The 12,822-nt window shown below is 32.6% G+C and overlaps 1 protein-coding gene and 1 long non-coding RNA gene across 7 annotated transcripts; one reads left to right on the top strand and one right to left on the bottom strand.

The window, feature by feature from the left end:
* Nucleotides 1,132–4,984, top strand: LOC105155621 (putative GDP-L-fucose synthase 2). 6 transcript variants are annotated; one of them, XM_011071518.2, is made up of 2 exons: nt 1,132–2,164; nt 4,735–4,984. In XM_011071518.2, exon 1 carries the CDS (start codon nt 1,203–1,205, stop codon nt 2,154–2,156), a length of 954 nt encoding a protein of 317 aa, XP_011069820.1. In that variant the 5' UTR covers nt 1,132–1,202; the 3' UTR covers nt 2,157–2,164; nt 4,735–4,984. The 6 variants fall into 6 exon arrangements, with proteins under 6 accessions (XP_011069820.1, XP_011069821.1, XP_011069818.1 ...); XM_011071519.2 differs by lacking the exon at nt 4,735–4,984 and adding an exon at nt 4,087–4,353; XM_011071516.2 differs by lacking the exon at nt 4,735–4,984 and adding an exon at nt 4,068–4,353.
* On the bottom strand, nt 5,792–12,802 carry LOC105155620. The gene is made up of 3 exons (XR_847318.2): nt 12,670–12,802; nt 11,874–11,956; nt 5,792–6,317 (listed from the first exon to the last, which is right to left on the bottom strand). It is a non-coding gene; the product is annotated as an uncharacterized LOC105155620 (long non-coding RNA).

Genomic DNA, 12,822 nt, shown 5'->3' with positions numbered 1-12,822 from the left:
AAGATATTAGTCATGTGTTCAAAATGGGCTATGGGTTGAATGAAATTAAACTATATTATATTATAGGTCTTATATTTGTGGGTAATAGATTTTAAGTAGGTTAATGATAAGTTTTAAATGGGTTTAATCCATGTTTTAATTAATTAAATTAACTTAAGACTTCTATATTTTTCTAACTTTGTCACCATTTTTATAAGAAGCAAATTTACTAAAATATATTAAGTATATTTTAGTTTAACTTAATTAAATTTTATTGCACGATGGATTTTATATGGATTGGTGATGGATTTTAAATCGTTCTAACTCAGATTTAATTACTTTTTTTTATTATTGATTTATGCACGATGGATTTTATATGGATTGGTGATGGATTTTAAATCGTTCTAACTTAGATTTAATTACTTTAATTTATTATTGATTTAATTGTACTATATATCACGAATTATTTCTATATTTATAAATTTTCGCACTATTTATAAAAACCAAAAGGAAAGTGAAGATTTTTATAAAATAGACAAAACTTGTAATTCATATGTCATCATGTAAATTTTTTTTTTTTTGGAATTAAATCTATAGCATACAATTATATTTTGAATTTCAATGAACATATCAAATAACAATATATAACGAACTAACATGAACGATTAATACAGACAAATAATTATTATTATTATGATTAAGTATCGACAATTCAATTCCACAAACAATTATGGAGAAATTGATTGCATAACTATTAATCTCGTGATTTATTATGAAAACTGTAGTATTTTGTGTATGTTACGAATTTCTCATTTTATAATTTAACAAATGAATCTTTGGTATACATGAACACTTTGAAAAAATAAGAATACAAATATAGTCGAATTAAAAATATTATCGTCTAAAATTTTGAATATTTTAGATATAAATATAAACAAATAGGTATCACTGATCCAACTCGAATATTCTACCACCCGATCTATTTTGAACCCATTAATTCAAACTCATTTGAAAACCAGATCATTTGACCAACTCGCCAATTTGACTCCCCTAAATTTTCAACTAGTTTCTGCTTAAAAAGCCCAATTTCAAAGTCCATAAAGTTCTTCAAGCCCAACTAAAAAAGCCCAAGTTAAATCCCCACCGACGGCTTCTGAGCTCTTCACGATCTCCAGTATTCCCAAATCCATTTTCACCACCACCACCACCCCCCGCTACCGCCCATGGATCCAGCCCCCATCGACAAATCCGCCACCATTTTCGTCGCCGGCCACCGCGGCCTGGTGGGATCCGCGGTTGTCCGGAAGCTCAAATCGCTTGGTTACACCAACCTCCTCCTCCGCACCCACGCCGAGCTTGACCTCACATCTCAATCCTCCGTCGATGCCTTTTTCGCCGCCCACAAACCACAATACGTCATCCTTGCCGCGGCTAAGGTTGGCGGCATCCACGCCAACAACACTTACCCTGCCGACTTCATCACAATCAACCTCCAAATCCAGACCAACGTCATCTCCTCCGCCTTCAAACACAACACCAGAAAACTCCTCTTCCTCGGATCCTCCTGCATTTACCCCAAATTCGCCCCCCAACCCATACCCGAATCCGCCCTGTTGACCGGACCGTTGGAGCCCACCAACGAATGGTACGCCATTGCCAAGATCTCGGGGATCAAGATGTGCCAGGCATTCCGCATTCAGCATTCGTTCGATGCCGTCTCCGCCATGCCCACGAACTTATACGGGCCTAATGACAACTTCCACCCCGAAAACTCCCACGTTTTGCCCGCTTTGCTGCGCAGATTTCACGAAGCGAAAGTGAATAATGTGGAGAAAGTGGTAGTTTGGGGGAGTGGGATGCCATTGCGTGAGTTCTTGCACGTCGATGATTTGGCGGATGCGGTGGTGTTTTTGTTGGAGAATTACAGTGACATGGAGCATGTTAATGTTGGGAGTGGCAAGGAGGTAACCATTAAGGAGCTTGCAGTATTGGTTAAGGAGGTGGTGGGATATAAAGGGGAGATTGTTTGGGATTCGAGTAAGCCTGATGGTACGCCAAGAAAGCTTATGGATAGCTCGAAACTTGCTGGTTTGGGTTGGGAGCCCAAGATTTCTCTCAAGGATGGACTTACAGATACTTACAAGTGGTATTTGGAGAACGTTGTTGCCCAGCAATAGTGACACAGGTGATTTTGGAAATTCGTATTCTTGTATTGTCTGTGTACTAGCTATTTGTTTTGAATTCATTTGTTAGATTGGTGATTCAGTTGTGTTATACATATAGATTATGATTAGCCCATGTGGATGAGAGCATATATGTATCGAGCATGTTGGTGGACAATTTGTAATATGTTGTCTAATAACCACTGTTTTGGATTTTAATTAGATGAATTTCCTATTTGGAAATTTTGTTACTAAATTAGTTGTCATATATATTGTTTGATATGACGACTATGGGATTCTGATGATGCCATTTGGGTTGGGAATTGATTGTATATGGGGTTCTTAAGGGCCAATCTAGACTAGACAAGAGATGTGATCTCGAGCTTATGCATTTTTCTGCCGTGGAAGTTTATTTGGGTATGGTAATATATGGTTCCTGCATCGCCTATTTTCCGCGAAGGGATTATCTGACCATGTTTGACACTGTCTTGACCATTTCTGCATGTCTTTTCATCATTGTTTGCCGTTTTCGCCTTCGCCTTTTACCTGCCAGATCTTATTGTTGGTTGATGGGATGATGCTAATTACTGAAAGCGAATGGATTTTTTGAAATCATGTGTTGCAGATAGTTTTAATTGTGCCTCATCAACTCCCCAGTTACTAACTTATACTTGCTAAACATTGAACTGGATTAAAAAGGAGTTTCCTTCTTTTATAGCAAACTAGGATGACTGAACATTAGGTGCAAGTCGCACTTGAGAGCATTCATCCTGGCTAGTTAACATGACATATAGTTGAGTGTTATGTCTGCTGTCTCCAAAACAATGAGGATCAACTATGGACATTCATCAGTTTTGAGTCGATCATATCACGACTGTATTATTAGCTGAAAAAGTGGTTTCAACTTCAGCTGTCATGTTCATGTCTGTTTCTTGAACCCCTGAGGCACATGTTTTGAGGTAAAGGGTGGAAAGTTAGAAAAACAATTTCCCTTAGCATAGCCTGGTTCGCATCTATACGTCGGGCGTTCTTTACCTGTTCTATGATCTTCCTTAATTCTAAGAAGTATGTTTTTAGTTTGTAGAGAATGAAATTTTGTTATTGATTAACTTATTTTTGTTTATGAATTTCTAACAATGATGATGGCTAATGAGATATGGATAGTCTTATCTAACAAGTATATCTTCTTCTTTAGTTGCAGAAATTTGGAAGATTGCTTCTCAATGTCGATGATGAATAAGTTAATAGAAATAAGGGCTAATTACATTTAGATCCCCTCTGACAATGTAAAATTACATTTTCCCCCAAAGTAGTTTCAAAAAATTACACTTATACCCCTTTAAAAATTTATTGTTTACACTTGATCTCCTTTTGTTAGGATTAGGATGAAAAATGCTGATTTTAGAAAAACATATTTTATCAATTTTCAATTTTACTCATGTAACATTTCCATGTAATAATTTTGTACTTATAATGGGAAAATATAATTATGTTAACCTCACTCCATATATATGTATTACATTTATCCCTTTAGAAGTACAAAAATATACATTGTAATGTTAAATTGAGGGAAAAAATTGAAATTTCTGTATTTCTTTTTTTGCTATATCCAAACCATAATAGAAGGGGTCACGTGTAAAGGGAAAATTTTTGGAAGGGGTGTAATTGTAATTTCAAAACTTCTTTGAGGGAAAGTTTAATTTCGCAGTTTCAAAGAGGATCTCAGTGTAATTAACCCTAAAACTAAACAAATCAAAAGCCACTTTGAAAAACAAAACACTACCTTTCTATCATCACAATCTCATAATATTAGCCCAAATCTTGGTTTGACTTAAACAATCAACTGAGTTGTTTACTATATGAAATACGATTGATTATTGTGCCAACTTTAGAGCATAATGTGTTCCAGAAACATCTTATACTTAGGTATTGTTTCTTATTAAAGAAAGACTCCATGAAGGGATACTTCCACATGAATCACATCGCAACAGGGGAAGGAGCTTATTCATGGCGACATTTGATTGTGCGTTTGAATTATGGTCATTGTACTACATAACTTTATTTAATGGTTCCCATAAAGTATTTATCCATCTTTTATGGAACCATCATTCTGTTTTACGATCTATTTGTACCCATAAATAGTCCCATCTATTTGTTTAGATTTGAATCTGGTGGTACGGAAAGAAATACACGGATGTTTATATTCTATTTCCGACAACTTGTTATTTTAACTGTATGTTTGCCCGTTATTTGAGATTATGTTTAGATAACCTTGAGTGTGTGATCAAACTGAGCATTGAAATTAGAATCCAGAAGCTGACTATTATAATTGACATCCTGTGAAGATGAACACGACATGTACAAAACGCCCATATCTACCAGTACCGAACTGTTTGCAGTTCACCGGAACTTAGCCTCATGTTTTATCTGGATTCATTTCAATAACGGTCATATTATGTGTTTTTTACTTCAAGAAATTTGATGTATTTTTCATGCAAGCATTGAGTACTTAAACTGTAGAACCTTGTTAATTTCAGCTTAAGTCCTTGTTTTAACACTGTTTGGATTGTGGCTTGTGCATTCATTCTTTTAGATGCTGCAGACCGGGTGGAATACATCGGGTAGTTAAGATGGTTCAAACTCAAACATATTACACTCTCTGAAAATAAGATATATAATTCATACACCCAGGTGCACACCTGTTCTGATATGAAGCTAGCCCTCTGGTGCTAATGTTCCCTGTTACACAAGTGGTTACAAAGATGTAAGAACAACTGCCTTTGCCAAATAACTTTCCGCTTTCACTACAGCCACCACGTCTGCGACTTTACTTCCTCAATGTATCGAGGATTGGAACTATTTTTACCTGGAGAGATTATTCTTAATTCCGGTTAATGTTTTTTTATGTTCAAACTTGTGAATTAGAATTTGTCAAAAGTGAAATCTGACTTCCAGCTTTGGTAGAAAAAACATTTCGTGGATACTGAATAATGGCAACAAATTTCTGAATAATTGTAACCAGACAACAGTTGTGATTTTGACATTGTTATTGTTACGCAAAACAGAAAGGAGACATCTAAGACTAAGACAGCTTATTTGACCCACTGTCAGCTACAATTTACTGTGACTCATCCAAAATTGCTGCCAACATAAATGAATTCAGGTCCATATATTACTGACAACATTTCTGTGCGATTGAAAACCACCATGACCACCCAAAACATACTCATTTCACACAGAAACACCACTTTCATTTAGTCAAAATTGCATACCACTGTACAAATCCACATGAATAGCAGCTACGATCCTCTCCCATCAACCGAGTCAACACAGCCTGGACTCTTGTTCCGATTGGTAGTTTATGTGGAATCATACAAACTAATTTTCACTCGGAGAAAGTTACCATAAACAAAAATTTAAATTCCCGTTCGGAACATAAACAAGAAAAAACATTACAAGAACAAAACAATTGCAGGTACCAAAAAGATTTGATAATTTCAAGGTCATTTTACAGTGCATCCAGCGATTTTCACCACCTTGTTCAGTGTTTAAATGGAGTACGGTTCATGTAAGAATTTCACATAATTATATATATATATGTATATATATCAGGCAGAAAAATACCTGCTTGGGATACTTGCAGAAGGAAAAAAAATAAAAAACAAAAAATGCACCTAGCTATATGGTTTAGTCTGTAAACATTAAATTCTCAATATGAGACCCAAATAATTATTTAAATTCATTTTTTTTCTCAGCTATAGTCTAAGAAATTTGGGCTTTTCTCCAATGATTTGAAGAAATAAAAGTACACACAAGTATAGGTTAACTGTAAGAATGTAAGAACAAACCAAGAAATCTGAACTCTTTCCATATATATGCAACACCCATCAAGATAATAATTAGCCGCCAAAAGAAAGCACTGACTGAGAAAATTTATGTCACAAATAAACAGATTGAGCCGTCCCCGCCAATATCACACCGCCACCAGCACCGCCACCGCCCCCCCCCCCGTTCAGAAACCAATGGAACAGAAGTTGGACAACAGAAGCCCCATTTGAAAAGACAACCTTTTCTTCACCTGCATTTTCTTCCCATCTTCCATTGCAGCTCTTACAGCCCTCCTCATGCTCCCAAGCTTCACTTCTCGCCGCCACCTCCGCCGCCCGCAGCACAGCCCTGCAATCATACAAACGCCAACCATGAAACCCGTTAGTTAAAAGGGATTTTTATGATTAGATAGGGGAATGAAATGGTGGTATACGATTGATATTTTCTTGTGTTCTTGCAAGGAATTGTTGTGGATGGGCAATATTGTCCTATTACTGCAACACTCGGAAGGGCATGCACATATGTCTTGTTCTTGCCATCACACACACACACACACACATATATATATATGTGTGTGTGTGTCTACTGTCTGCACGCAGCTGCTAACTCTGTCTGTCTCAACATAATGAGGCCAAGAAAATGAGCATGAGACAAGGAGGGTTCTTTGTTTGTTCTCTTTGGGTATGGAGGAGGTAGCTTGATTGTACACACATACGTATATATACATATGTATGAAGAATTATACACAGCCCTCCACCCCCCACCCTCCACCCTCCACCCCACCCAGCTTTAGCTAGATTTACACGAGCAAATCTGCCAATTTCTTGACTTGCATTGTTTAGGTTAGGCATGAGAATTCAAGAAATCCCCATATGAGCATGTTTGCTAGTTCTGTCTGTTGCTGTTTTGTTAGTATTTCAAAGGGGGGAGGGACCCGACTCTCCTGACCAAACAGGCAGCAATTCCGACGACTTTGCTTTTGTGTGTGTGTGGGTTCTGCCCCGGGACTGCCACCAACCAAAACCCTAACCCCAAGAGTGTTTGCTGGCCTAACATTCGTTTGTGGGATTCGAGAGAGAGAGCGCGCTTTTACAGCTAATTTAGGCTATTAACTATATATGTGGGCCAAGATTTAATTAATTGGTAGGACTTGTCTGCCTATCTTAAAATGCTCAATTTACTTTTCTAGCTATTTATATATAATAATTAAAGCTTAATTTCTTAGATCACATCTGAAAACAAAAAAAGTAGTTTTGAAATTGCATTTACGCCTTTTTCAAAAAAAAAAAAATTATTTACAATGACTCCCTTTTAATTTGGATTTGAACAAAACATATTGATGTTTGCATAAAAAATATTACATAAATTTTAAATTTTGTTCCTCATTTAATATTCTAATATATATTTTTGTACTTATAAAATTATAAATTTTATATACATGCAAAATGAAATTAACATTATTACATTTTTTCTCTTATAAGTACAGAATTATTCTATGAAAATATTAAACGAGAGGTAGAATTAGAAATTTATATAAATTTTTGCCAATGGCAGTATTTATTGTTCAAATCCTAATAAAAAAAATCAAATATAAATAGTAATTTTTTGAATGGGATGTAAGTATAATTTTAAATTTTTTTTAGAATAAAATATAATTTTATATTTTTAAAGAAAAATTATTTATAATTAACTCTATTACCTAATTTTGATTTTTGAACTTCGGATGTGGACTCTACGAGCACGTGACTTACTGACGCTCCAAGATTGAGTTTGATTATCATTCATTATGAAATAATTAATTTATATAATTATTTTATAAAAATAATTTTGGAATTATGGATTTCACGACTATAGGGTTGGCCAAAAGTGATTTTTAAGAGTGAGAACTGTTGGACCAAACTCACCCTAAAAGATAACATAATGTTTACTGATGATTTAAAGAAAAAGGAAAAGAAAATATTTTTCATTCGACAAAATTTTATTTTTGGTCTCACAATTTAGGTTATGTTCACTTTTAGTCTCAACGATTACAAAATCTCATTTTAAGAATAATATTTTATATTTTTTTCTCATTTTTAGTCCCGTTGTTAAACAATTGACAGAAATGACCACACGAGACTCACATGGTTGTTAAGTGCGCATTTTAGAGGGAAATGTACCTCCGATAGAAAATTTTCGTTTTTGGTCTTGTAACACAGTCATTATTCATTTTTTATCCTAATGATTACAGCCTTCCCACTTTATATAAGGACAATAACTTACAACACTACAAGAAAATATGATATTAAGTATCAAATGATAATTTTACAGAATTCTCTAAAAATATTAAATGACAACAGTTTTTATCTTGTCGATATATAATTATTAGTGATAAAAATTATGTCTATAGTTGTCACAGATATAATTAGTGACACGTCTATAATGACAACTTAGTGACAATACAATATACTGACAACAGTTATTTATTGTCATTAGGTCGTCATTATATTTGTATCACTAATTGTATTTAGTGACAGTTTTCTGCATACTTTTTATCACTAATTCTTGCTGATATTATTTTTTATAAGATAAAAGTAATCGTCAAAATCATGAAATTTATTATTGTGACAGAAGAAATATTGTTGTCACTAAATATATATATAAATTAGTGAAAATATTAAAATTGTTACTTGATTTTTTTATCACTAATCTTCAAATTTATTTGTAGTGCGATTTTTCTTACTTTTTTGTCCGACCTTTAAATATTTGATGAAACGGTCATGTCATATGCTTAGCATTAAGCCAGAGTGTGTTGGATAAAATATGGCATATGAGATGCACATGCTTTATTTTTTGAAATATTATAAATACAATTTTTGCCTCCCCCCCCAATCCGCCACCCCCCCCCCCCCCCCTCCCCCCATCTAAACCGTTGTTCAAATTTAGTTTAATCTGGACCATTGATTTGTTAATTCAATTTAAACCTTAGATTCAGACAAATTGAACGGCTATTAATAAGGATGTAAATATAATTTTATAATTAAAAATAAAAAAAAAACTAAAAAGAGTGAGTGAATGACATGAAATCGAGTGAGCGGCTTATTTGCTTTACTATGGAAAACATAAGGGGGTAATTTGCTATTTTTTTTTTCACAATGGAGTAATTTACTCATTTTGTATAACAGGGGGTACTTTGCAGTTAACCCGTTTTATTTACAGCCAATATATTTGCAACAATTTTTAGTTATAGCAAATATTTTAGTCTCGCTTGTAGAAACAACATCTAATAAATATTGCACAACCATAATTAATTAGAATCCACCATATATTTTTAATATAATAATTAACTATAATAAAAATCATATTTTTCCTATTAGGTGCCTCTAATATACTTCTGGCAAGGGGTAAAAATTTACCAAATAAATAAAAATTGCACACTTGCTTTATAACTTATGTTAATGGCCAAATCCAACTCAAGGAGTAAAGTTCTCGCATTTTAATTTTTCTAATATAGTAAATATATAGACATATATATATATATATTCATCATCAAAGGCATTTTTGTTTTTTCTGCGTTTGAAATATTAAAGTTTGATTAGAAAAAAACTAAGTTCGGATAAAGAGTTCAAATGCTAAATTATAATTTTCAGAAACTAATTGCAAGTTGAATATATTCTTTAAGTTGCAAAGCATTCTGCATTTGACTCCCCAAATAGATTAATAATTAAGTATTAATTTTTCTAAAATGTTTAGAAATATCACTAGAAAAAAATTAATATTGGATACGATATTAATAGTTATGACTAACAATCATGGTAAATAACTATCATAAATTATGTCTAAATAAAATGGATTAAAAAAAAAGTTAGTTTTACCATCATGAAAAATTTATCTGCACATTTAAGAACTATGATAAAAATATTTACCATATTTAATATTTTAGCTACCCTCACAAAAAAACAAGATTAACAATCATTACGTATCCATAGTTAATAACTATTTGTTATAATTATTTATTATTAATTATAACAATTATTTATGTTTAAATATTATATTTCTTATAATTTCCAGATGTATTGGAGAAGACAACAAAAAAAATGCAGACATCATGATAACGTTTGACGACGATCAAATATGAGAAAATAAAAGTCAACTGACTAAAATAAAGACAAAATATATTACTCGAGATCCATGCAACTTTTTTTTAAAAAATAAATTGTATTTTAAGTTTCGAAACTTTGTCATTTGTGATTTTAGTTCATTAATTATATTAATTGGAGGAATTATGTACAATTTTAGTTCAGTAATTTAGGAAGTGACATTTTATTCCTATACAAATTGATTTCACAATTTAATTTTGTAACTTCATAATTTTACAATTTTGGTCTTTTTTGGACTAATTTCATCGGAAATTGCAATTTACTTGCATATTTAGTCTTGTAAATAAATTCATGAAGGACCCAAAATGCCTCCCAAATTATAGGACTAAAAAAGCCAATGTTCCCTAAGTTACAAAACTAAAATTATAATTTAATTGGGTCATGTACAAATCACATGGGATTTTTCTGCCAAATTGGACGAAAAAGAACAAAAATTGCCAAAATTTTAAAATAATATGATTAAATTGCAAAAATAAATTTGTGCAGGACCAAAATTGCTATCCTTCATAAATTACAGGATTAAAATTATATTTTTCTCTATATTAATTTGAACTCAGTATATCGCATTTTATAACTTCAAAAGACTTTGCAAGTTCAGTCCTAAGCCTATTGAATTTTTGGCGAAAATAGTATATGCATGGTACGAGCTTCATTAAATATTGAGGGAATTACGGTTGTTTCTGTAAGAAATTTAACAAAATTAAGACTTGCAACTAAAATTATAAATTTTTTGAAATTATGAGACGCAATGTGATGAATTTAAAATAGAGTGAGTAGTAATTTATCCCCCTATGATATTGAAAATAAGCACATTACCCCGCTATGAAAAAAAATATAGCAATTTATCCCCCTATACTTTTTAAAATAAAGCAATTTGTAAATTGCTTCATTTTAAAAATCATAGTGGGATAAATTGTTGTATTTTAAAAAATATAAAGAGGTAAATTGCTATTTATTTTTTCATAAGGGGATAATTTGCTCATTTACAATATCACAAGGGATTGCTTGCATCTTTTATATTTAAAATATATTGAGGTCAAAATTACAAAAGGGCTAAAATGCAATTTCTCCAACTTTATTAGTATACCATATTTATATTTTTCATATTGGTACGTATTTGAGGAAAAATTGAAGTTACTATATCCCTTTTTCTATTTTTCTTTCTAATGATTGATAGTTATTTTATTATTGATTCCACTTCAACTTAGTTATAAAGAAACACTAAATTATTGGAGCACAAAGTTTCTTCAATTATATAATTGGAGACTAAGCATTTGAGGGACTATTATAAGACGTCCGATTTTATTTCAAAACCAAGTTCATGAAATATTTTGATAAATAAAATTACAGAATTTATAAGACATCAACAAAGATAGATTTGTAAATTACTAAAATATTATAAATAAATTAAAAACTCCTTATTTTTTTTAAGAACTTCGTAGTATTTTATTTTTAAAATTTATAAGTTATTGTTTTTAAAAAAATAATCAAACAATTAATTTACCAAAATGGTATGACCTTCCAATCATATTATGGATATATATTTAAAATAGCTTATAAACATATCGAAATAAACACCCTTTCTAAGTTCATGAATAAATGGCAACACAATGGAAAAGAAAACATCAAGAGACTGAAATGTCTGATGCAAGTCAGAACTCAGCAAACAAATGAAGCTTTGCAGTTTTTTCTGCCTAAACTATACTACACATGCATGAGAGAGAGAGAGAGAGAGAGAGAGAGAGAGAGAGAGAGAGAGAGTTACCTGTGGAACAAAAATGGCAAGGCAACAAGTCCAAGACAGAAAAGCTATGATGTAATAATATCCCATGAAAGCAAAGCCCATATCTGAAACCAAAAAAACATCAAAACAAATAAATAAATACATATTTGGTTGTAGTTCATACTTTCTTTTTTTCTTTTTTTCCACATTTTTGCTGTTAAAGGAACCACCAGACTTTAGCAGCATGTACGTACGTACACCAATTCCATTGCCAAACACTGTCTTGCGAAAGTGATGGCAGGCTAAGAACATTAGCTAGAACAGAAGAAAAATATGCAGAGATGTGAACTAATCACCCGAAATAGTAAAAAGAAAAAAAATATGTCATATTACCCTAAAAATGAAAACAAGAAACAGATAAAGCAAACAAAGAACCAGAAAAAAAAAAAAAGGAAAAGGGGTTGAGTATTGATCAGTGAGTGAGTACTGAGATATCAATCATTTTCAGTACAGATTTTCAAAGACCAAACGTTGCCACCTTTTCAGACATGTAGTGTAATATCACTGCACAAACCCTCATCCCATATATATATACACATGTATTTAAGTGTGTACAAACAGCAGCAGGATTGCCACTTTCCCTTCTTCTAATTCATCACTGCGTACGTATATACGTACACCCCATAAACCCATTACAAGAAACAACGAATACAATGCAGCACAACAGCTCCTTATTGATGTTCGTTGCGTGTTATAAGGAGTAAAGACTGAAGAGGGGACATGAGATGACACACAGTCACACCTCACACTGTGTGTCATTTTTTGAACTTCATAGTACCTTATAATTATCTCCTCGGGACAGCAAGAAATTTGGGTAGGAACGCATTATTTGTTTACTGCTACTTCAGAAGTATGTATGTATACATATATGTTCATCCATGTATATATGCAAGTACTGTGGGTTTCTTCAGGGGGGGGGGGGGGGGAGGGG

Source organism: Sesamum indicum, linkage group LG2, assembly GCF_000512975.1.
Source record: "Sesamum indicum cultivar Zhongzhi No. 13 linkage group LG2, S_indicum_v1.0, whole genome shotgun sequence".
Lineage (NCBI taxonomy): Eukaryota > Viridiplantae > Streptophyta > Magnoliopsida > Lamiales > Pedaliaceae > Sesamum > Sesamum indicum.
This window is presented reverse-complemented; position numbering and strand designations above follow the sequence as displayed.

Excerpts from the sequence above, each read along its gene's own strand:
- LOC105155621 (XM_011071518.2), top strand. The coding sequence starts at position 1,203 with ATGGATCCAGCCCCCATCGACAAATCCGCCACCATTTTCGTCGCCGGC.